Genomic DNA, 26,918 nt, shown 5'->3' with positions numbered 1-26,918 from the left:
AGAAAAAAAAAAGAGTTAAAATGAGATGAGAAGGAGGTGTGGTTGTGGGTTGTTTTTATGAAAATAAACTTTTGTGCGACAGGTAAATAAAGATTTAAATTTTATGGATTTTCTAGGGGGACAATTACTTCCCTGTTATGTCCGAAGAACGTTATATTTTTGTTTGTTTATATTTGCTTCAGAATTTGTTAATAAATTTTTAACATAAAAGGGGGGATGAGATGAAACATTTGCCGACTGAGCGCTGGGTCTGGATCTTTATTTTTGGGATTGCGCAGTCACAAATAGAAATAGAGTAAGGACGAACATCTCTTTGAGCCCAAAATTTTTTTTGTCCTTCTTCCTCCTGAAGTGTTTGTTCATGGTGTACGCGACCTACTGAATTTTTCTTTAGTAACTTTTATTTTCAAATGTTTTTATTATCAACATTTTGCTTTCTGCTATGGTAATCGAAGTTTCTAAAGAACTTGATGTAGTACGAATTGGAATTGATAGATATTCTCTCAAAACTGGTTTGAATTTGAAAGTAAGATTTGCTTAATGCTATCGTTCAAGGGTTGAGGTTGTTTTTCACTTATTGTTCCTTGTTCCTAAACAGTCATACAATGGATGATTTAAAATTTCTGGAATCGCTCAGTAAAAAGTTGAAACTTTTTTGATACGTTTTCCTAATTTACTGTGCTACATGTTTATTATTGTTTAACAGTCAGAGCAGAAATGTGTCATTAACATTGAAAAAAAAAAAATGTACAACTTAGTATCGCATTCATTCAGACATGACATTTTTGTTTTCTTTATTTCATTTGACTACTTACTGCATTTGGAAATAGAAGAATTTTTGAATTGAATTGTGTGTGTAACTGATTCTGGTATTTCTTGTGTTAATGGTTCTTGTAATGTCCTAATGCTTATAAAATCTTCGTGACAATTTGAAAGAACAAATTATTGATAGTAGGTGCATATCTTTTGGTTTCTTTTTTCAAGTTTGTTTTGTTTAAATGTTTTAAGATGTAAATTTTGAGAAATTACCATATGTTTGCCAGGATTTTTAGGAATTTTCATGTAATGTGCAATACATATTTAACCATAAAAATAAATATCTAATTCAAGTCTATATTTTAGAATGTAATCTCAATTAGTTTTAAGCTATATTGCTCATGGTGAATTACTACTTATCTGGCTTAAGATTTATCTAATTTCACCTTTAGCCTTGGGAATGTATGTTGTTTCATAATTAAACAGTGAGACTTAAAAGTTGTTCCATTTGAGCAAATTGTCTTTTTAGTTTGTGCAATGAATTTTAATACAGTGAAGCACCGTTTATACATTTTTAAAGGGACTGTATAAAAAAAGCGTGCAAATGAAAAAACGTATAATAGGTCTAGGTTAATGTGTATTAGACTTTGCAGGGACCGATTTAAAAAACGTATAAACGTGCTTCACTGTATGAGTATACATAGTAGACATAGGATTAACCCCTGAAATAAAAAAGAAGGAAAACAAACAGAAAATAGAAGATTTTCAAAAATGCTGACTCTGAGCTGCACCTGTGACGAATTTTGGGGGTTCACCTGGTAGCATGGGATCCGACGGCGAACTATTTGTCACTGACTCAGTCTTTTTACTGCAAATTTTTTATTTATAAAAATATACTTGTACACCATTTCGGTTTGGAGTACTTCTCTTGGTTAAAATAACTATTTACAGATATAAACAGCAATGTTCATGGTACACATGACGAGGTCTATCTCCAAGGCGCCAGTCACACATTATCAAAGTCCAGCTCGCGTGAGCTCTTCCCCTTCGGACGCGTCCGATCTCTCCGAGATCTTTTTTCCAAGTCCCCAAATCTTAAGTTTTTTTCCTTCTCGCCTTCTCATAAAGGGGCGTGTCTTGTCCAGAATTTTAATTTCATTGGATGAGTGATGGCGTGGCGATCGACTCCTGGTACAGGGAGCAATTCCCATTTGCTACCATGTTGGCTCCACTTGGTCTGCATCCCGCCAAAAACCAGACACAAAGTACCGCGCTGGAGTCCCTATTGAAAGGAGGCAAAACTGCCAAAGGCCAGACTTGTGTCCACTGCTCCATTCAACACCCAGACCGAGGGGCGACATTCGGGGTCAAGCGCACCAGGGGTCCTGCGTTGGTCACGCGCGCCACTCTCTGAAGGTCATCTCCGCTGTTTCCAAGGTGCTTTTTGGCAATCGTCACACATCAATGCTCAATCACCTCTCAAAATGTTATGGGATAAAATAGTTCAGAAAGAAATATAAAAGGAGAAAATAGAACGAAAGTACTTTCAATAAGGGTAAGTAAGTAGGTTCCGGAAAGCCCTGATTTGAATGTGGGTCATTCTATACAAAAATGAACAAAATTCACTAAAACGTGGTGGCTGCATGGTAACAGATTTTTATAAAATGAGGTATACAGGTTCCTTTTATGCCTATATAAAAATATATAAAATATTTTGGTAAATATTTTTTATTTAACCAGTTACCTGCAATTGAAAATTGGTCAAATTGAACAGCATTCTCATAAATGCCTCATCGTTTGACCTCTCCCTATGTTTGACCATTGAATCAATTGAAAAAAACTACATCAACGTGAGCGAAACTGCGGGTGAAAGCTAGTGAAAACTAAAAGTTATATGTTGTTGTAATTTATGGAGTACAGCAATTCATCTGATATATCAGTAAAATTATTAAGTTATTATAGTTAACTTTTAACCGAGTTTCAAAAACTGAAAATATTTCAGTTTTCTCATAATTAAGTATTTTATTTTTTAATCTCAATCTTTAAGGAATGTATTAGCCTTGCTGAAATTAATACCCAATAATATGCTAAGTATCATAAAAGAAATGCCTTGCTTTTTGAAGTTGTATTTTAACTCCTTTGTCTTCAAAATCGGTTTTAAACTTAGTGACATTTTGTTAAATGATGATTTTCCCCTTCATATAGACACAAAAATTCAAATGAGGGAAAATTCAGACAACTTTAAAATTTTGCAGGAATATAGAGCTGTGTTTCTACTATTTGCTTGAAGAAACTCGAAATTGGTTTTTGATTTCCAAACTTAAAATAAAATTCAGAAAAATAGCATTTTCTTTGTGTTTTATGTGATATTACAAGAATTCAAAGAACTAGATAAACGACTAAATGATGCAAAAGCAAGTATATCCAATGTTTACAATTTTGAAAAAATGTACTAAAAAGATATTTATGCATGAAATCAATGTGTGGAAAAATATTACCTAGCCACAAATAGTTGCTCTATATATGTAATAAACAAATGAAATTATTGATGTTGGATTTAGGCCTGATTTCTAAACTCTTTCTCTTCAAACATATGCTCCTTTCACTGATGATTGAGATGAATGTGAGACGAGGAATTTAGGTGTTCAATTGTTAATTGAGATAAAACGGTGATAATTGCATGTCTCCAAGACAGCTATGGGTACTTCAATAAATTGATTGAAAAGATTGACAAGTTTCACTGATGAGACAAAAAAAAAAAAAAAAAAAAAACTATTTGTGATTGTAGCAGGCAGAAGAAAATATCTTGCAGTTCTAAGTGAATTATTGTATGTAGGATGCATACTTGTTTTGACGGATAATAGTTTAATAGTTTTATCAATGCCATAATAAACTCTTTTGTCATTGATAGTAGAAAAAGTCAGCTGCTTTCCATTGAAAATTAGATTTATTGTGGCAAATGTGGTTTGACTGACAATTTTTATTCTGGAAAGAAAAGTTATAACTAAAATAGTTCAAAGAATGTCGCAGCAGAGCGGTTGAAATAAATGAGTGTATTTTGTGGGAAAATTGCGATATGGTAGACTCTTGGCGACTTTTTAAACTGTCGCCAAATTTTTTGGCGCCAAAGCCTAGATGCTATTATTTTCGTTCTGCCGATGAGAAAAAAGGGAAAAAGTATATATATTTTTTACTAACCAACTGAAAAACGAATGAAATAGTGTTTTTGAAACAGAATAAAAAAAGTAAACAGTAACTAATTTAAAAAATACTTCAATGCTCAAAAACACTAATTATCAACTAAGAAAACTCAAAATTACATTAAAATACTATCAAACTAGAACAATACTCAAAAAAAAAAAAAAAAAAAAAAAAAAACCCATTGGAACAGAGCAATTAATTTGAATAATTTAACTCTCAAAAACACTAATTTATAAACAAATCTAAATAAACAAACCCTCAAAAGTACATCAAAACTACTAAAACTGGATAAATTTAAAAAATCGGCATTAAAACAAATTAACGCATCAGAGTAATAAATTCGAATAATTTAATACTCAAAAACACTAATTATAAACAAATCTGAATAAATAATCACATCAGAGCAATAAATTCGAATAATTTAACCCTCAAAAACACTAATTATAAACAAATCTGAATAAATAAACCCTCAAAAATACATTAAAATACTACTAAAACTAGATAAATAAATTCTACAAAACACGATAAAACGGCAGCAAAGCAATTAATTAACACATCAGAACAGAGTAATTATTTGAATCATTTAGTCATCAAAAACACTTATTATAAACAAATAAACCCTCGAAAATATATTTAAAAAGCTACTAAAACTAGAGGAAAAAAATACTAAAAAACACGACAAAAAAGGCAATAAAACAATTAATCAACCCATCAAAGCGGGGTAATTAATGAAAAAATAAGCATTCAAAAACACCATTTTTAACAACACTAGGTTAGTAAAAAAATATTCCCTCTTTTTCATCGGCAGAAGGAAAGTAATAACGTATAGGCTTTGAGGCCAAAAAATTGAGCAACAGTTGAAAAAAAGAAAAAAAAAAAAAAATATATATATATATATAAAATTACAATATTAAAAATATAAAACGGCATGGTTACAAAATTACTGTTCCCCATGTGCGGAATAATCCAATAGCATCTGAGCCGCAAAAAAATAAAAAACGACTTAAAAGCATAAATTTAGAATTCAATCAAATATTAGCCTTTATCAAATTCATTATTTTTAGAAAATTATACAAAACAAGGGGGTCATGTAACATGAAACACTATTTATTAACCAGCTGTTTTATGAGAAAAATTACATACAGAATGAAATAAATGAAACACCAAAAAGTGATACTCACAGCTTCCAGGAGATCCATAGGTATAATGGGGATCTTGTGATCCCATACATTGAAATAAAATAATTAATAAAATACATTAATGATTTTAAAAAAAATACCACGTGGAAGCGATGCTTCAACGTGGAGCGATTTTCGAGGTGGGATAAGGGGGGCGGAAACCCCCGGCAGACCGGTTCGGAGAGGGTGAGTAAGGTTGCCGGTCAGAATTCCGAGGAGCAGAGCGGAGCAGGGATGCCATCGGAAAATCGGTTATCGCCAAAACAGCTCGCGGAGGAGTTGAGTAGGGTTGCCGTTGGGAATCTGGAGGAGCAGGGTTGCAACTGAAAAATTGTTTATCGCCAAAATTTGGCAACGTCGCCAAGAGTCTATCGAATTGAAATATTCCCTATTTTGTCAAATATACTCATTCATGGATAAAACAAATTTCCTAAAACTCATAGCCCAATCTCAAATGCTATTGAGAATTAAGACAAAATGGTCCTCTGCCTTAATCTTTAAACTCAGTATGTTCCATAAGTCATGCTGACATGATAGGTTTTCTAGAAACTTTAGAGTTATTTTTTCCTACATCACGTATGGAAAACATTTCATCAAGTACTTCATATACATACTTTTGAGAAAATGAAACACGAAAGAAATGGTCAAGTCTTGCTAAACTTACAATAAAAGCTGTAACTAATGAAATTTTATTAGTTCAAGTTACTCTAGTAACAAAAATACTCTGGTTCCAATGATTAAAATTTAGTATTATCTAAGACACTTCAGTATGTTACGTAAAAAACAATTGTGTAAATTAAGAGCAATTCCTCAAGTTCAAACAAACATCTGAAATACAGTAACAATTGAAAATTTTGGAAATTTTTGGTTTTTTAAAGTATGATTTTGTCATCAAGGAATTCAAAGACAATTACTAAATTAGAGCAGATTGTTAGTTAAAGATAGTTTTTTAATCTGAATCATTTTTACTGTTTTTTTTTTTTTTCATTAAAATACTTAGAAGAGTGATCTGAAATCTGAAGTAAAGTGGCAAGTTTTCAGTCTTTGTTACTATCTGAGATTTAAAACAAGCTTTGAATAAATTTTACTTTGCTCTTTCCTAATACAGATATGTTTATAGAATGTAGTAATATTTATTTTTTAAGTGTACGTTTATAACTTACGGAGTTATTGAGTCACAAACTGGCTGCCATGAACTCTGAAAATTTAGACTTAGCATAAGCATCAACTTCTAAATTCAATAACAAACAGTTTTCAAACTTCCATACTTTGCATTCCCTCATAGATATGCATGGTTTACCTAAAAAAAAAAATTTCATTGAATCTGTGACATGTCAGACACAGCATTTATTCTCATTTTCCGCGGAATGACCCATGTATGAATTTGATTTTTTTCATAATTGCTAAAAGAACATGAATCAGCATCGTATTTAGGGGGGAGCATGATGAGGACCTTGCGCTGAATGAAAATTCCAGCAGGGCAGCAAATTCACCTCATTCTGTGTGTGTGTGGGGGGGGGGGGGGGGTTCCGTTGTAACTTGATATGAAAATTTGGAGGAACACGGGTAAGGGCTGCACTCTCAAGATTTCCATCTGGTGGAAAAATCTGGCATTGACATAGATTTGGATATTATTCATTTCTTTTCTAAGATAGCTCCAAAAAGAGTAATAAATTAAGATCACCAGCAGCAACCAATATTATTGCTGATTCATATTCCATGAATATTGTTTATGAAAAAGTAATGTCTTTTTTCTTTTACTGCTAAAAATTAATTATTTCATTCTCGATCCATTTAATACTCTTTATTCAAATAAAAACTGTTTTATAAAGTGTCTTTGTTAATCTTTTCCAGTTGAATAGTTTTGTTAATTTTTTTTTTTTTCAGACAGTCATGGACCTAAGCATAAGAGTCATAAAAGAACCGAGAGGGTTCATAAGGATAATCCAGTGTGTAAGTATAAAGTACAGTGTTTCTAATTAATATATAGAATAATAACCTGGCTAAGTAGGAGTGAAAATAATTTAACTGCCCGCCATGCAATCCGGCAAGGCGTTTGAAATACTAGATGTAGAGCTAAATATATGAAGGGGAGGGGGAAATATAACCCAAGCTGTGCTATACTATAATGTAAAGACGCTGCCAGATCAGATGGCAGTAAGGGAGCAACTGCTGGGTAGAGGCACAGAAGAAACGCCCTAAGTGTTTTTGTCTTAATTTGTCGTGCATTTAAAGAAATTTTTTAACGTTCGGATATATGAAGCGTTTATACATTTTGTTTTAATTTTTGTTTTAAATGTACATTTTAAGAAGAATAGTGTTGTCTTTTATCCCTATATTCTTTTATAGTATTCTCTTCACTATAGCCTTCAAGGGTATAAAAGAGTATTCCTGTCAACTGCCGATGAAGCCAAGAGAAAAATTTACTCTGTGTGTAGGTATTGCAATAACGGTGTACCGAATACTGGTATTTGGAGCAATTTCGTAATACCGATATTTGCTGGGGTAGAATACCGGTATTTTCGGTATTAGCTAAAAATAACTGGCTTTTGATAAAAAGAGTGTTTAATTTAACTACATAGATATCTACTGCTAATTTAAACCTAAATTTCTTTTTCGATGAGACAGTGTCAAAGTACTCCAAAATCCGACTATTGAAGTAAAAACTTGACTTTAAAAGTAGGAATGTATAAAATATCAATGAATAAAAGTAGCTAAAAGATTTCAAAACGATATTTTTATCACCAGATGCTGTAATGAATCGCACTTTCATGAGTTTATGTGAACGTTTTTATTTTCTCCATTTCCTTGGATTGCCCTCTTGCAAAAATTAATTTTAAGTGTAATTACGAATGTGTTTGTGCTAGGAACAATTTATTCCAACATTCAATTGCAGTAATTCTTTATGGTAATTCATAAAAATATTTGTCCCAAATTTACTGAATTTTGAAAAAAAAAAGTTTTTTTGTTTGTATAACAAAAAGTAGTGTGTTCTCGCCGATATTAGCATGTTGTTCAGTCTCATTATTCATGTTTATACCTAGCAAGATAATACTTACAATGCCTTGAACATTTGTAAAGAGGTTAGGTATAATCAGTTGAAACATATTTTCTTACATTTACATAATTGTAAAGAATTTCAAAAAAAGAAAATCAAACAAGATCATATACAATGTATTTTTTAAACCAAAGGGTTGATAAAAGGTAAACAAAATTGTATTCTGACTGAGAGAAAATCGTTGAAGAAACGAACTGTCGCTCGAGGAACAGTTACAATTAACTGTAGATAATAATGATAAAAAAACTACCCAAAATACGAAAGAAGCACCCACACTCACAAAAATGATTTTTTAAAAACCAACAAGTTAATGACCTAATTAATTGAAGAGGAATTACTTCCAGGCAACTGCAGGAGATTGTGCATTATTAACAGTAGCACCGGTCTGTGTGAATGCAGAAAGAATATTTTTAATTACAGGAATTGTTTTCATTAAAATGAGTTCCAAGCTTACTGACAATTATTTTTCTTGATATTATTGATTTTTTATCATGATATTTGTTCCTTCATCTTAATTTGTTCACAACAAGTAAATAATGCACTTTTTGCACAAAGTAATAAAGTATAGCAACAAAATGTTATGTCTTTTGAATGTTTTCTTTTTTGGGAAATTTCTAATACTGGTATTCCGGCATCACGTTAAAAAAAAAACAAATACCGGTATTACAATTTTGGTCCGGTATTGCAATCCCTATGTGTGTGTGTGTATTCTGTGCAGAATTTCTAATTCGGCAAATTGAATAGGGCTCCCTAATTTGGAGAGTAAAAAATCATCTTTGTCTTTAAAATTGTATGTTAATCAAACAAAAGTTTAAAAGTATATGGCTACATTTTAGTCTAATAGTAAGTCTAATAGTAAGCAGAAAATATATTTATGGTATGCCTCCAAAAAGAACAGAATAGAGTCGGATTGCCACACAAAAAGATAGGGAGAAAAGCTAAACACAATTTGTCAAATTTTGAACACAATCAATGCAAGTATTAATTATTATCTGTTATTTCTGTGATTACTTGATCCTGAATTATCAAAAGATTAAAAACAATACTAGATAAAACAACGAGCAAAACTAGTATGTACCGAGTTTCAGTAAATACTCGATTTTACTTTTCAAAAATTCATGGCTGCTTTTTGCGCCAGCACAGCATTAATCGTGACATACTTTAGTTAGTATGATGAAGTCAGGGGTGCCTACCCCACCGAGTTCCAGGATGCACCCCCCCCCAGCTAAATATCACAGAGACGAGCACCCCAAAAAATGAGAAAAATACCCCTTAAGTCATCCCCATCCTAAAACTTTCAATGGCATAGTCTACGTCATGAGCCCTCGTCCTCACCCCAAGGTGTGCCCCCCCGGACAAAATGACAAATTATAACCATTTCAGGATTACTCTTGCCCTTTAAGGGTGAGGGCATGATGCATATATAATCTTTGCACTTGTCAAAAAAAAAAAAAAAAAGCCCAAAAAAATTCAGATTCTTCAACATTTCCTTTTTTAAATGAAGGTAAAATGTTTGTATTATTTACTTAAAAAATTTCAGAAACCTGTCATAATTTTGGAAGTAAATATTTTAGTTTTTATTTTTGATAATGTTGCTAGGAATATATAGATTCACAATCAAAGAATGCTAAAAATTATGTCAAAACAAACATTTTAATATGCTCTCTCCTGTGACACATAGACTTTTTTTCTGCACTCAGCAGAGGCAAGAGAAACCATCAGAGTCGCTAAGAACTCAACCCGGGCCCCTAGGCAAAATAGTGACTTGCGGGCCCCCCTCCAAACACTAAAAAAATAAAATCCTGTTGACTGCCATCACCTCTTAGTGTGCCTTCTACACCGCGTCATCTGTTTCATAGTAATCTTAGGCGTCATGCCATGAGTCAGTGTACAGTGGAGAAACATAATCATATTCGGTTAGTTTTTCTTCATAAAACGTATAAAAAAGCTGGTTAAATAAAGTTTTAAAAAATCTAACCACTCTAATGTTAAACAAACATCTCCACCTCGACACTTTCCAAATTATTGGAGTCATTCTTTTTTTTTTCAAACATATATATGGTGAATTCCAGCGGCAACGGAAGGACAGTTTTACAAAAAAAAAAAAAAAAATCGATGCATTTCTGTCTGAACATATCAAAATACATATTTTTTGCAAAAAACTGATGCATAAACTTTTATACACTTCATAGTAAGTTGCTAAAAAAGTCAAAAGCCGAGAATGTTTTGTTAGTAACTTTTTTTAATCAAATTTAAAAAACTAACGGAAGGACATTTTTTGCAACATGATTTTCTCGCTATCATGTTCTTCCCAAAAGTTCAGCTAAACTATAAAAGGGAAAAATTCTATAAAAATTAGAGCTCATACAAAAGTGTTCAGTCATTACAATTCCACCTCTAGTTTTAAAAAATGATTATTTTAAGCATATAAATTATGTATTTGTTAAGGGTAACGGAAGGACAAGAAGTCCAAAACAATTTTTTGCAATTTTTTGCAACACTTGTATGCAACACAATTGACTTGGAAAATTTCAACTTGCATGCATTTATTTGGCTGATACAGCAGTCTGAAACAATGATATCTAATGCTTGAGCCATCTGTTACAATTCTGAATTCTTTAAATATCCAATAATTTTATAATAATCTATAGAACATTTATATCTATTTCTAGTAAGATTTGCTGATGTTCTTGAATAATATGTGTAGAATTTTTATTTTTCCTCCTGTTTTTACTAAATTTACTTTTTATTAATATTTTGAAAATCTTTTTGGTTTCTTGGGCCCTAGACCTTTTAGTGAGCACCTTTTAGACATTTTTTGCTCTCAAATTAAGATGAATAAATAGCTGAAAAATGATGCAAAAATAAATAAATAAAAGATAGTTTAATGAGTTATTTTTCCAGCGAAAATAATGGTAGTAGAAATTAAGTTTTAATGAAATATACATTGTATACATAAAATACACGGCCAGCTCAGTCATTCCATCCGAGGACTGCAGTTTCGTGCGTTTTAACACTCATCAACCTGGAATGGGAAATAACTAAGCTGGAGGCAGAAAACCTCTTAAAGGATCCAAGCCTGTATTTCTGCTTTAGACCTAGCTTTGGGCGGTAACTTACTGCAAAATATCTAGCTTGGCCTTCAATCTTTGAGTTGAACCGCACCTTTGCTGCTGTCACTAGTCTGGTGTGCTAATTCTGCATTAGCTACCAGTTTGTTTGGCTCTCTTGGCTCCTGAAAAAGGTTTTCGGCCTCCAGCTTAGTTACTTCCTATTCAGGGTTGATAAGTGCTAAAAAGCACGAAATTGCAGTCATCAGATGGAATGACTGAGCTGGCAGTGTATTTTATGTATTTCTGCCTTATTCCTTGGCTTAGGACGGTAACTTACTGCAAAATACGTTGTACATTTTCCTTTTTCAAGCTCTTCCAAATGTGTTAAAACTCACATCTGCATTTTGTGAAAAAAACTTTAAAACTGGAGTTGAGAATAGAATAAAAGAAAATAAAGTAAGCAGTAAAATTACTGATAGGATCGATGATACATATGGGATAAATAAATTTCATTGCATAAGATAGTATAATAAACATTCTAGTGAAAAGCCTTGTTAAATATAGTATTGTATCAAATCCATTATATAATGAAATTATTACTAAAATACACTATTTTCTTTTATCTTTTAGACTCTTAATTTTGGATTTTATTTTTATAGGTTATGGCTATTATAGCGTTTGCAACGACTGTTGATTTTGACACAATATGTAAATTTTCCATTACCTGCCCACCACCTGGTGAAAAGGAAGAATTCGAATATGAACTGGGTTATCCATTTTCGTAAGTTTATTATACCTGAATATTTTAAAAATATATTTTTCTAACCTCTTGCACATATTTTATTGTAATTAAACTGCTATTTTTAAGAAACACTTCTTTTTTTTTCCATCTATGCATACCTTTGCAGGATTACGTAAGAATCTGGTAAGAATATTTTGTTTCTCTAATTCAGTCAAACCTTGTTATCGTGACACCCGGATTACACAACACTCTAGATGTCATGTCACTCATTCAATGTCTGGTACCTATTGCATATAATTTTAATGTTAAATGGTTCCAGATTGCATGATAATGTTAAATTGTTTAACTCCAGCTACCACAGAACTTTGAACTGCTTAGGCAGAATTAAATTTTTCTTTACAATTGAATTATTTTCAGTAAAATAGTGAAAATATCTAAAAAAAAGTTTATTGTAGAATTTTCTGAGAAACGATAAGAGACCTGTGTTTTTCCCCCCCTATGCATGACACCTGAATGGTGGGGCGTGTACATAAGTTCTGAAGGTGACAGATTTTAACCTTTGACATGAGGGACAATAAGAAGGAATTCAAAGCAAATGGATTTTAAAACTGGATTAAGGAAGCAGTAAAAGGAAACAAAAACCATAGCTGTAGCATTCAGCTGTAGCTAGGCATTGCAAGCTTCTCTCATGAGAGAAAGAAATAACATTGAGAACATTATTAAGCCTTTTATTAGATTGACAAGAAGTACACAAAACCTTCAATGTATAGAAAAAATTAAACAACATTCTTTCATGTTTGAAAGTTTGGATTAGCTGGCAGAAATTATTTTCACTTAAAAATTAACTTTGTAAAAAGTAGGATTGTTAAAATTGTTATTTAAGAAGTAAACCAACTCTTTTTGGAAAGTTTTAAAGTGAAATAACAGAGTAAATGATGTATTTTTTTTTCTTGGAGTTCAACTTGTCCATCTATAGTTCAAAATTATGTTTGTTGAATCTAATTAATAACACCAAACTATTAATTAATTAATTAAATATGCAATTTTATTAAAACATTTTTTGTTTTTAAACTATTCCAGTAAAGACGTGGCTCTAACTATGATACACTTAGTAGACAGTCCAAAGGTTGACGTGATAACAAGGTTCAACTGTACTGTAATAGTATTTTTGTAGGATTTGGCTGGGTCATGTTTCCTTTTGCAAGATATGGTAGTTCCTTTTTTTTCCCTTCTCAATTTGAATTAATTTCTATGCTGCAAAACTCATAAATTCTATCATCCATCTGTTTTCTTGTAACAATCTGGAAAACTTATAATTATTTTAATGTGGAAGCCACCAGAGCTGCCGTGATCCAAGGTGAGTCAAACCTCTTGTCAGTTATCTTTTACCCCATAAAACTTATAAAATTTAAACTGCTCTGATTCCTAAGTTTTCAACTAGGCTGCCATGATCTCGTTTTGGCTCTGGACGCTACAGAGATTTTTGGATCTATTTTTTTCCATGACTCTTAAGATTTTACGTCTGGAGGTTCTTCTTGGTCAACTTTTCTGCAAAATATTTAGACAATGTAGCTTCTTATAGTCTCAAACCCAATTCCTTGTTAAAAAACCTTGTTTTAACAAACAACTGAATAGAGAATTTGATGTATATATTTCTTTTTCTGTTAAGTGTCCTGATTTTTGTCCTAATTTTTTGCAACAAGGTGTCTTAAATTTTTTTCTAAAAGCTACTACTTAGAGGTACCATCAAAACTTCAATACCCTTTAGTTCCAGGATTCATAGCAAGGTTGTGGATTGACTAAGGCATGAAAATGTGTTGTTTCTTTATCCGTATAAAAATAATGTAAAAAGACTATTTTTGTTTAATTTTTTGAAACTTTTTCTTCATATATCTGACTTTATAATGCTCATATTTAAATTTTCTTCAATATCTTTCCATTTTTCCTTTTAGGAATTCAGTACTGAAAATTCCTAACAGTTGTGGAAGCAACGAAAAAGATGTAGAATTGACACTCCCCTTTGATTATACGAGCTCAGCGGCATTTTATGTTGCTACTGGTGTTTTAGCCTTCTTGTATACAATTTTTACTCTAGTAGTATACATATTTTTCCATCAGATGTATGCTAATAATCCCAAGTTGCCAGTTATTGTAAGTATTAGAGCTAAACTCTGTCGTAGTTGTTTTCTGTCACATAAAATACTATGTGTTAATATTTTAAAATTTAGTATGGAATTTTGTTTTTGTATCCTCAACAAAGATTTGATTAAATGAATTTGTGCAAAATAGTTATAATAATTATTATTATCTTTGTAAAATTAATAAAAGTATGCCAGCTTTTTTTTTTTTTTTTTTTGAGGATAATGTCAAAGCTTTTTTTTTTATTTTTAAATGCCCTTTTAAAGAAAAAAAAAAGCTGTATAAAGCTTACTTATGGTTTTATAAAAAAAAATTTCCTGCGTAAATATGAAATAGTCTAAATTCATGCTCAGAAAGGAAGAGAAGCAGAATTGAAAATTTATTTTATAATTTTCAACAACATCCTTATCATCACATGACTGCTGATGCACAGCTGAAATGATTGCAGAAAAACTTCAGTTGAGAGCCAAATATCAAAAGAATTTCATAATTATCCAAGCATTTCAACTTTTTTCTGCTAGGAACATGCATAAAATGTGTGAACAGAATAATATGCAGTTCTTTCACTTCTCATCTGCTTTTGCTCCCATACATTGATCTTGAAACATTTCCTCATTCATGCAAAGTGATTAAGTGCTCAGTAGAGTGTTTATAAAGGCTTGCACTGATAACAAACATTTGTTACAGAAAAAAAAAAACTATTTAAGGTTTATACATAAGGGGCTGCCTACAAATGATGTCAGATTTTGAGGAGGAGGGGGTTACAAGAAGTGTGACATCACACATTTTGTAAAAATGCACTTTTTTTTAAGAATAAGTTTCTGAAAAATAGCATGTCATGTAATCAAGGAAGGAAGAGAGTCAAAAATGTTGAAGAAAATATAATATCCTTTATAGACAGCCTCTTATTTTTCTTTATTTTAAGCCTTGTCTCAAAGTTTTTTTTTTTTTCATTGGTACAACATTAGCTAAAGTGATGCAGAGGGCGCTAACTTCGAAAACTCAGGTTAGCATCTATGAAAGAAAAAACTCTGTGCATTTTTTAAACTGGGGTTTTGTCATTGAAAAAGTGGTTGCACACTAGCCCCCAATACTAAATGTTTAAAGGAAATAATAATGGATGAGTAACTACAAATCATGGGTTACTACAAATATACTTGCTAATACCTGGTGTCAGGGGCGCAGCATGGGAGATTTTGAGGTTCAACCCCTAAAACTCTCAGTTTTAACATACGAATATTGCCAGTCTTAATATCAATGTAGAGACTGCTATAACGAAACCTTCCTCTTAATTCCCAGTAAATTAATTCTGGCTGTCCTAGTGCCAGGTGCAATGTTAGAAATCGTCAAAACTTCTCAGAATCACAAGAGGTACACAAGTAGAAATGTATTAACGTTGTGTAAAAAACTTTTTTAGATCAGAATCATAATTTCTTTAAAAATTATGTTAAAAAAAATCTACATATTTAATGATTTTTTTTTATCAGTACAAAACTTTGTACTGTAAACAAAATTTATCTGGAAGAGTATTTAATCTTATTTTACTTAAATTCTCAATAAATTTATTTCTTCCTTTTCCTTTGGGGATCACATTCTCTGTGCTCATACATAGGATAGAATGCCTATGCTATATGAATTTCGTGTAAAGTAAGGAATGTAGCACTTTTGCAACTCTGAAAGAGAGCAGAAAATGGCTTTGCTGTGAAAAGATCACAGGAGGAAAAAAAGGATTCATTGATTGATAAAGAGTATTTTTTAAGTTACTTGCATTAAAAGCCAACTTTTGTGCTTTAAAAATAAGAAATTAAAAAAAAAATCTGTGAAGACCTGGAAATAATCACGTTCCTTCTGCCAGCAGGTGATTAAATGCTTTTTTTGGCAGTCAAATGTAGTAACTCCTTGTTCTATCATGCCTCATTACATTGCTTGTTCAGACATATCAAGCTTTTCCTTTGTCTCCCAAAATATTATACACTTTTTAAAAAAAATTGTTTTACTTTTGAAACCACACAAAAAAGATGTTATATTTCTCAGAAATCATCTTCTCTTCTTTCTTTTATCTGTGAAAAAAAATGGTGTGTTTTCCATTCATCTAAATTCATTGCAATATAAGCAGCAACTTTTGATTTGTAATCTATGATAAAACAATAGAAATATTTAGAATTATTATTATTATTTTTATTTTTTTAAGAACAGTTAATGAGCTAATTTTCTTTTCTTTTTATTAAGAAAATCGTCATTTCTGGTAATAAACCAAGCTTTTTGTAGGTTCACATGTCATTAGTTTATATGTTAATTGAATAGTTAAGTTTTATGACCTTGGTTATAACGTATTTTTGGACATATTGTGCTTTTTTGTTGTCTCCCGACAAGCGTGATATAACCCCCCCCCCCCCCCCCCCCCCCGAGGGGTTACTTACTGTACCTAACAATTAGTACATCACTTAAAATTTTATTTATTTGTCAGACCCAGTCATTCCTATCCTATCATTGTGTACTTCATTTTCAGTCTGAACACCATCTGAAGTTCCCTCTTGGTATTTTCCATTTCACTCACTGATAACAGAACCCTTGATTCATTTTTTTATCACCAGTGTATGAGAAAAGTCAATAGAAAGTGGCTATTGACAGTCACCTGGTTGCTTGCTAAAAATTTAGATCTTCGGTTCTTCATAAAAAAGGATCTTTTTTTTTCATGTTGAAAAAAGTCGTATTATATTTGTAAAATCTTTCTTGAAAATTAAAATTAATTTTGCTATATTTTGGGTACAAAGTTTAATGCTGAAATGTATTTACACATTTGAGATATTGACGCTAAAACTTTTTGTTATGTTTCTTATTTTGCACTTCGTTATTTTTCAGGACATGGGAATTACTGCAGTTTTGTCTGTGTTCTGGTTAGCTGGATCTAGTGCATGGGCACAAGGTGTTGCTGATCTCAAGTTTTATCTGCATCCAGACACAGTGTTTAATTTTTTGGGAATTTGCAAACTTCCCGATGTTGCGTGTGAGACAACTGAAGATGGAACATATGGCCTTTTAAATGCATCATTAGTAAGTAAAAAAATGTATCACATTCTGAACTACTGCCAAAATGAGGGATTTATTTAATGATCTTTCTTAATCCTTCAGATAATTAAGAACAAGGTAAAATCAAGTTTGCATATTGATAATTGACCAGATGTGATAGAACTCCATTAATCTCTTCTTCTAGAAAATTGTTTTGCTTCTATCTTTCATGCACACTGCACTCACAAAATATGTTTTTTTTCCTTTTATGTAAAGTAGTGATTTATTTTGCATTTGTAAATGCTCTTGTGTATAGTTTTTAGAAGTTATCTGTTAAGTAAAAATTAAGATCTTGAGAAAAAAAAAAGTAATAACTGCATTTAATATCATACTGGGAAACATTGTTGTATTATCAGGGCTGACAAAGCTGTCGTTTTCCCCAAGATCTTGGGTTTTTGTTCAAAATTTTTGGGTTTTGAGTTTATTCTTGAAAAAGATACATTTATTACATGTTTTACTGACAAATACATTTTTACTAAAATATAGTTTTTTGGTTAAGCAATATAGAATGCACATGCTTAAATTTTTTAAAAAGTTGCATAATTACAAAAAAAAAAATTGCGAACTGACTTGGATGTTGTTTACCTATTTATGTTGAAAACTTTCATGACTATCTTGTACTACCTGTGTAATTGTATCCTAAATTGTACACATTACAAAGCCTGTTGAGCTGAAATGCGATGGTAATTTTCATTTTCTGCTCCCCCCCCCCCCTTTCTAAAAAATGAAAACCTGTTAAAAATAATAGTAGATGACATTTGAGGCAGTGAGAAGCAAAGGGATGTAAGTGGCAAAATTTAAAATTTGGAGATAACAAATACGCATGGTAGGTCAACCTCTCCTTTGTCTTGGGGCAAGAGATGGTACTAGTGGCCCTGGTAGTTGCTGCTATACATCATGATTTAGAAAAAATATTCAATTAAAGCCTACCTAGGATGTTATCTTTAAACGCCTTTCACTCAAAACTTGAAAAGGTCCACTTACATCCCTTTTCTTTTAAAAAGAAGCATAAAAAAAAAAAAAGAAAGAAAGAAACGGTATGGAAACTTTTTTATGGCAAGACCAAAACTTTTCTTGGTTTTCCCTTTTTTACACATCTGAATAATTTCTCAAAATAAAAGTTCTTTCGAACAAAAAAAAGAAAAGTGTGTGAAAAAAATCTTAAAACGTTTTATAAGATTTTCCCTATCTTTAGATATTTTAACTTTCCCTGTGATGAGCCCCTTCCATTAATGATGTGTTCGGGAACTAAAAAATTAATCCATCACTAGATGTTAATTTATTGATTTTTATGGAAACATGTTTTATTTAAATGTTATTGCAAATTATTTTGGTATCTTACAGCACAATTTATTCTCTTGATACTATTTTTTGTAGAACAATATAATGTTCATGCTTTTATTGCATGATGTAATTCAAATTTTTCTATTAGTAAAATACAAATTTATAATGCATCATCCATTACATTTCAGATTGCTGGTTTTGCCAACTTCTTGTTATGGTCATGTAGTTTATGGTTCATATATAAAGAAACAGTATTCTTCTCATCAGAAGAAACCCCTCAGCCGCAGCCTAATCAAGCACAAATGCCCAAGGGTATTGGAAAAGTGTGAAATGTGGCTCCACTACTAAAAAAATTTTGATTTAATGTGCATTCACTTCCTGAAATAATCATACTTATTCTATGGCCTAAAAAAGATCACATATTTGATTTAAATGTTTTATGTGATTAACTACTTTTTTAAATTGGATTATTTTTTGTGATGATCCAGAATTAAAAAGGCATTATTTCTATGTCTTGTTTACTATCATGCTGCAAAATTGCAAAAAAAAAAAGTCTTTAATTAAATATGCTTTTTTCAAAAAGAAAAAAAAATAATAAAAAAGAAAGGAAAAGAAAAAGGAATTATTTATGCTCTATAGTTGTATAGATAATTCCTTCTATAAAATCAACTCGGTAAATTTTAGTTTTTCCACTTTCATTTTGCATTGAGGAAGAAAAAGTGATTATTTTTATAAAGCATTTTGAAATTTTCACGATTAAATGTTTTAGCATTTGCAATAACAAATAAATAAAAAGAAAAAACTTTTTTGTTGATGAACTTTAATAAATTACCCAATCTTTAGCCATAATATGATCAATAAATATTTGATATGCTGATGTGCAATGAAGATTACATACATGCTTTTCAAGATTTGTGGAACTTACTTTTGTTGCATGGTAATGCAGCTGTATACAATTTGTTCAATTTGTCTCTACATATACAAGAGAAAGTATTCATGTGCGTGCGTGTCTGTATTTGTATGTTTAACTATGCTCATATGATTGATTTGAAACTAGTCGCAAAATTTGATAAAGATAGTATTAAGACCCTTATAATGCCCAAATGTTAAAATATAGTACAGATTTTATTTACGTTTTTTTTAAATACATCCTTACTGTTCTATGATTTTTTTTTCACTGTTCTACATTATAGAAATCATTTAAAAGTAAAAATAGTCACATGCTGCTAAATTTGGAGCCCAGTGAAATGAATTTGTGATATGTTTAAATTTGTGCCATTATACATGTATCACAAATTCACACTCTGTTTAATTATATGTTTTTAATATGTTATATTATTCTATTTTACTATGTATATTCAATATATCTTTCATTTGTTTTGTCAGTACAAATCTTTTATACTAGTTTCTCTCAACCCAATAACATTTAACATGAAATTACCTTTTATTTGTTTCTCACTAGTCTTATTTTAATATGCACATTCGTGATATTTAATATTGTTATATTTTATTGAATGTGTTTTGGTGTCGGTACTTAAATCATATACAATTGAGTAGAATATGGAGCACATGCACATATCACATCATCACAATTTTTATCCTAGAGGTTGTATAAAAACTTAATTGCTCATAAAATTATATACATTACATAAAAGTTCACAAAATGATTGTTGATTTTTTGAAATATGTTGATACATGTATGCAAATTACAGTCTGAATTTTTTGCTTGAAATTCTTTATGAGTGTCGAACTTGTACATTATTTGCTTATCATATCATCACTGTGTATCTGTAGAGCAATAAGATTTATCATGAATATTTTCGAACAAATAGCTATGTGTTTTCTATAAAGCATTTTTACTTTAATTTTAGCTTACAAGATTCTTGAGTTTGAAATTGTCAACTTTGAACTGATATACAATTTAAAGTTTCAAATAAGTTATTTTTAATCAGCAAATAGGATATTAATTTTACTACAGTAATCTGAAATGTTGGGGGAAGGGGGGGGGGGGGGGCTTTACTATGATCTTTCTAGTTTAAGTTGATTTTGTACATTTAAGTTTATAATGTTGAAGATTAATTTTTGAAAGCTGTAATCTAGTACTATATATTATGTTTTATTTTAATGTACATATTTAAATTCATTCTAGAAAAAAAATTACTGGTTTCTTATTTAGGTAGCTAAATGTTTTTGTTCTTACTATAATTTATTTTTCTATAATTGTATGTGTCAGTTAGCTTAAATCATTTGATGCATTTGTTTTATGGTTTGTAAATTGCATTAAAATTGTTTTGGCTTTGATTGATCTATGTTTACCTTTAATAACTTTGAAATTCTTTTTTCCACATTTTTGTTTAGGGCATAGACATTATCATGCCTGTAAAAAACTAAGGGGAATATTTGTTATTCCCATGCATTTTCTTTTAACCAAAAAATAAAATAAATCAATATTAATTTATTATTTTTTTTGTCGTTGGACCCAACTTTCAACCATGTTAGGCAACAAATTTAAATATACCTTTATAAAATTCAAAATGCTTAATTTTTTCCCATCCCTTCATTAAATGTTAATATTTTGTATTGACTAATTTAGGCATCATCCTGAAGTAATAAAACATTTTTATTCAAGCTGTTAATAATGTATAATGCTATCAACTTGCAGTTTTTCATGTTTCATGATTTTTTTTTCCATTCCAAAATGTTTTTTTCTGATGTATTAAACTATTATTTATGTCAATAAAAACAGTACTAAAATCCAGTTTTTGTTCTGAAACTCATGAAACATATTAAGCAAAAATATTAACTTGATTTTGAATTTCTTTTAACCTTAAGCATTTTCAATTTCCCTATCATTTTTGGTTCATTTTATTATATCTGCAGAAAGTGGAGCCAAGAAAGCTGACCTTAAAGAACTTTTTCAAAAAAATTAAATTGCTGAATCTTATTAAAAACCTTATTTTTTTTACATAATTTCAAAATCTCCATGATCCCCTTTATAATGCTTCAAAAAGTCCTAATAGTTTAAAGGGATGGATATCTTTTATTTGAAAGAAACATTGTAAAACATTTCTGCAGACGCTTCTCATTTTATTGCAGGATAGCTATACTCAGACTTAAGGTTTTGGTAAATATGTTACTATCTTTTAGATATTAGAAAAGTTTTAAAAATCAATTTTATACTTTAAATAAATCAAGATTTTGCAGTTCCATATTGTATGTCATGTCTATACTCACAGTTGAGAAAACATCTTTTTTCCCAATGTATTTCAGTATTAAAGCATACTTTTACAAATTTATATATTTTTGCAATGTGTGATCTGCTTTGCTATTACTTGAAATTGTATTAAGTTTTCTAAAATCACTGCATCATAAAAAAGACAAACAGAAGACTTTCTCACAATTATACTGCAGACACAACCTTAAAAACCATTAAATTGGCTTTAAAAACACCAATAAAGTAATAGTTTTGAACTGGAATCATGTGTGTGTAAAAATAATATATAATTATTTTTAATCAGTGGTTTGTATGAAAGAACTGTGTAGCGTTAAATTTCTTTGTAAAACAGTATTGTTTTGAATGTATTTTTGTGTATGTTGGCAACAAAATAGAGCTTCAAATAATTTAGTTTCGTAATTAGGAAACCATACTTTTTCAGCTTTTTTTAATTTCATTATTTGTTGCTAACAAATGAACACTGCCATGGTTTATTTTGTGAAATTATTTTTAAAATCGTCTTCATATGTCATATTTACTAAGGATTGTTTCACTCTTTCTGATAAAAACTGATGCATTCAGAAACTTCTATGAATCAAAAATTCACATCAAGTTGTTTCTCCTCTTTATTTTTGTTAATATATGTCTTAAAATATGAAACAAATTGCAAAATCAAAATGTTTTATAATATATTGCAGTAATGTAAACTTTATGATGCAAGTTATTTCTTATTATATTCAATAATTTTGTTTTGAAAAGCCTTAATATTGTCTACCAATCATTCATTAATGTTGAAACTGTTGTAAAAGTTATAAATAAACATATTAGTAAATTGTTGTGTTTTTATTTTTATACTTAGCAGTCGGAGTATCATTGAAGGGAGAGACTTCAGGGTGAGATTGTGTCACACATATGTTATGCATAATCAATACCATTACAAAAGGATTAAATTAAAGCTATGCAAAAGGTAAAGTAGAGTGCAGCATATTTTGAATTTTCCGTCTGTTATAAAAACAGTATCCTCTATCTTGTAGGTATTCCCACAATCTAACACCTGCTGTCACAACATCACTCATTGGATGGTATATAAAGTAAAAATTGAAAACCATTTTATATTGTCATGCATCCGTTTGGGGAAATTTTATAGCAAAAGGCCAAATTGAACAAATTAATATATTATTGCAAGAACTTAATGGGGCTGCTTCTTTAACCTTTTATATAGTATTGTTTCTTCTTTCTCTTTAGCACTGTATACTGAATGTGAAAACCGATATTTACCTATACTATTAAAACCTGTACAAGTGTCTGTGACCCTATCTCCTTTAGACTGGCATTGTCTACCAGATCATTAGTGGTACCGTTTGATACAGGATATCTAAGGAAAGCGATTTCCCCCTGCCTCAACCCTCTAAAAATTGAATAACTGGTCATCCAGTCCTGCGAGTATGTACTGACACACTTAAAATCATTAAAATCATTAATTGTCACATACCGCAGACGGGGAGTGAAGCTCCATAGTATGGTATTAATATCTGCTTAAAAATAAATAATAAATAAAAAAAAATGAAATTGGAACTCTAATTATAATAAAATGATTTTCATTAATGTTTCATTTAATTCTAGTAAAAAGTATTAATTATAATATCTTCAAGAAAGTGGTGACATTTTTTTGAATTTTAATTCTTGTATATCTAAGTTTGTTTCTAAGTACATGGATAAAAATGAAAATTTAAATTTTTCATTCATTGAGAAAAATTTGAATTTTGAACTGATATTGAGCTTTTTTAATTGAATGCTTCATTTCAGAATATATTTTATTTCATTAATTTAATTTAAAAATGGTAGTATTAAACAATTGAAGCTGCTCTTAGTTTTTTTTTCTTTCGACATTTGAACAGATTTTTTTTAACCCTACAAATTGTTACAGTGGATAAAATAAAATTATACAAAATCTCATTTTTTTTGTAAAAGATCCTTTATGATCTAAATATTTAAGATAATTGACCTTTAGTACTTGTGTATTGATATATATCATCTTAAATTCGCATGAACACACATGCAGTTCTAGACTAGCAAAAATTTAAAATCTTAGGAACCAACAAAAATATAAGGCATCAAACAACTTATTTCTCAACATTTGAAAAATTCAGTGTAAAATTGCTTCTGAAAGATTCTTGTTCTGAAAAATAAAAAAAATCCAGTCTCCAAGATACTTTTAGTTGCCTGGGCGACCTAGCCACCATTTAGAATTTAATAGTAGTTGTTAATAAATATTGATCAATATCTCTTTATAGATTCTAATGTTAAATAGTTCCTCTTTCAAAAAAAAATTGTGAAAACATTTTCTTTTCATTCATCACTTCTCTCTGTATTTCTCACCATGGCCCTCACACACATTTATTACTGGGCCCTCGTACCAGATCTCGGCACAAGACCCTTTTCCACTTTGTCAAGTTAGGAATATATATGTTTTTATGAATTCTAATCTCGACTTGAACCCCATTGCTCTGTGCAGAGTAGCACACCTTTATTCAATCATAAATGTATAAAACCTACGCTTACACATGTCCAGAAAATATACAAACTTCAATTATTGTTGCATAAAAAGCTTGTTTAATGCTGCAGCTCAATCGTTAAACATGGTGGGAGGGGCCCTAGCCAAATATTATAAGAAATTTTGAAGTTCAAGTTTAAAATGTTAAATCCTTATTCCCAATTAGTGAATTTAAATTTATTTTGGGAGGGGCCAGGCCCCATTTGACTCCCCCCCCCAACTACATCCTTGTGTCGATCCTGCAGCTATTTGCAAACTCACTCACTTTTCTCACTCATCTGAGATGCTTCATATTACAAGTAAAAGTTTATAATAATGTTCAAAAAAAACAAAAGCAAAAAAAAAAAAAACTTAAAAAAAAAAATGTGTGCTTTATAGTCCAGATACCTTTTTTATAGCTTGAAAATGAGTAACTGCATTTTATGTGTAGAGGAAAATAATTCTTGAAAAACACACACACAAAGGGAAAAAAAAGAGCACAAAATAAAAAAAGTGCAAAAAATAAATCTAATGTGTGCCAAATTTGCCACTTGCAACGGGTCGTCCCTAGGCTTGTCAGGGAGAATTTTTAAAACTTTAAAAATGTAAATTTTAAAAGATGTGTTAATTTAAAAAAAAAAACACTGCTCAAAGCTTGGTCATTGGATGCATTATTTGTCGGATATGAGTCAAACTAGAAACCCAAGCACCGGGAGTAGATCCTCTTGCAGCTATGGAGGGTTCATTTTTAGAAGGAGTGTCATAAGTGTCACTTTTGGGCATAAATAGGGGGTTAGGGTGATTTTTTGCGAAATATGTTCCCAAAACAACTTTAGGGCATGTCGTTGGTCACTTAAATTCCTCCTATGATCCCCATTTGGATCTGTACCTGCAGAAATATTTGATTTTAAAACTAATGATGATAAATTCCTTTAATTTCTTGAATTATTTATGATAAACATGCGTGAAAACGGTGATGCTGCGTTGTTATGGATATGATTGTCAAGCTGTGCTATTTGCGGCCAATATAAAAAAACTCTTTACTTTCCGGAATTGCATAGTTGTTCGCTTGTTCGCATAAATTTGTACGGCTGATAGCGGCATCCAGAGAGGCCATCATACAAAGCTTACGTTTGACGACCTTGACCGGTCGCTACCGGTTGGTTGATCACATGACAGCTAATAAGATCATTTGATTCAATCAACCAACAAATTAAAACGGTAACCGGTGCATTAACCGGTAGATCATAATAATGCTGCGGTTAATACCGGTTAGTTACCGGTATACCGGTTGAGATCGTTGAACGCAACCAAATATTGCGTCACAAAGTTTTGGTATCAGCTTGTTTTGTTAGCTAAGATGGCGGCTTTGTTGATAGTACGCAGATGTACTTGCGGTGTCATTCGTTTCAATTCCGATAGAGAATTAGACGTCTGAAAGAATAAACAGGATTTCAAGATGGTAAACTATCCTGATATAAAACTTCATTAGCTAAAAAATATTCATATTTTGTCTAATTCGTCTACATTTTTTTTTATCTTCAAACTAGATTCTTTGGCCATTGTTGAAATTTGTTTATTATTGTCAATTCATACTTTGTTATGGTTTTTTTTAAAACAGATAATGTGATTTAAAATAAACTTTCAAAGAACTTATGTCTGATTTCAAATGAAATCAGACTATTAATAACTAAACTTGCTGGGGGTTAATCAAAATGTTTCCCATACATTGAAAAGTAAACTTTCGTTGTACAGTAACCGACTAACCTTAGTCAAGTCTGATATTTCTTTTGTTCGGAAGTGTCATTGGTCATTTGTTTACAATTTGTCATTCAGATTGTCAAGAGGTGCATTATGTAACAATAACTTTTGGATCTCGTGTCATTTGGAATACACATATCTAGTAAGCGTTTTAAGTCAGCCAAATTGCTTGAATTGTGAAAGTTAATTTGTTTGTTTACTCTCACTGAAAATGTATTCTTTCACACTAGTCATTGAAAACTCCTGTTAGTTAAATCATTATCACTGTGTCATGTGTTTCGACAGGACTTGTTCGATCAAAAGGTAGGTGCCCCAGGCCCAAGACACAATAATTTATATAGAGTCTAACTTTATCGGTTCCATTATTCTTAATAATGATTGCAAATAATCACCTGTCTTTTCCGTAGGTGACTTATTTGCAGTTCTTTAAGGAGCAAATATAATGTGCTATCGAGCAAATAGGGGCAAGTCACTGCAACCTCCCGAGAAATATTCTTACTCAGGAAAATTTCGAGACAGGATTGACAAAATGTTGACCTTATTTTTATAATTTTTAATCTTTTCTCATTGGCTATAGGTATGGACGCAGGCACATGTTTTTCTTAAAATCATTCCGTGAAATTTGAAGTTTTATTTGGCATATAAAGAATTTCTCCAGCCCGAAAATTAAGGTTTTTGGCTCTTATTCAAGCAAGGTTTTGCACATTTTTCTTGCATGATTTCTGAAGGTAAGGTTCAGTAAAAAAAAGGTTTCAATTATTTCAAACTGGATTGGCAGTGTATCTGTATTCCCGAAAACTTGGGTAAAATTATGGGAAGTCATGGATTTTGATCATGATTAAAAAAGGCTATGATTTTCAGCAAAAAAAAAAAAAAAAAAGTCATGGAAACTAAAAATTTGTCAAAAGGATTTTGGGTTCAAGAACATAC

The 26,918-nt window shown here is 30.8% G+C and overlaps 2 protein-coding genes across 3 annotated transcripts in view; both read left to right on the top strand.

Annotated features, from left to right (window-relative positions):
• Nucleotides 1-22,518, top strand: LOC129234128 (synaptophysin-like). 2 transcript variants are annotated; one of them, XM_054868022.1, is made up of 6 exons: nt 1-82; nt 7,023-7,088; nt 11,906-12,027; nt 13,941-14,139; nt 16,990-17,181; nt 18,669-22,512. In XM_054868022.1, exons 2-6 carry the CDS (start codon nt 7,029-7,031, stop codon nt 18,807-18,809), a joined length of 714 nt encoding a protein of 237 aa, XP_054723997.1. In that variant the 5' UTR covers nt 1-82; nt 7,023-7,028; the 3' UTR covers nt 18,810-22,512. The 2 variants fall into 2 exon arrangements, with proteins under 2 accessions (XP_054723997.1, XP_054723996.1); XM_054868021.1 differs by lacking the exon at nt 1-82 and adding an exon at nt 348-526 and having other exon boundaries at nt 18,669-22,518.
• A 3,056-nt stretch (nt 22,519-25,574) lies between these two features.
• Nucleotides 25,575-26,918, top strand: part of LOC129234127 (F-box only protein 9-like) — a 43,509-nt gene continuing 42,165 nt past the window's right edge. The window contains exon 1 of the mRNA XM_054868020.1: nt 25,575-25,689. Coding sequence (XP_054723995.1) covers nt 25,687-25,689 — 3 coding nt within the window. The 5' untranslated portion in view covers nt 25,575-25,686. The remainder of the gene's footprint in view (nt 25,690-26,918) is intronic.

This window comes from Uloborus diversus, chromosome 1, assembly GCF_026930045.1.
Source record: "Uloborus diversus isolate 005 chromosome 1, Udiv.v.3.1, whole genome shotgun sequence".
Lineage (NCBI taxonomy): Eukaryota > Metazoa > Arthropoda > Arachnida > Araneae > Uloboridae > Uloborus > Uloborus diversus.
The sequence above is the reverse complement of the archived record's forward strand: the minus strand, read 5'-3'. Positions and strand labels throughout refer to the sequence as shown.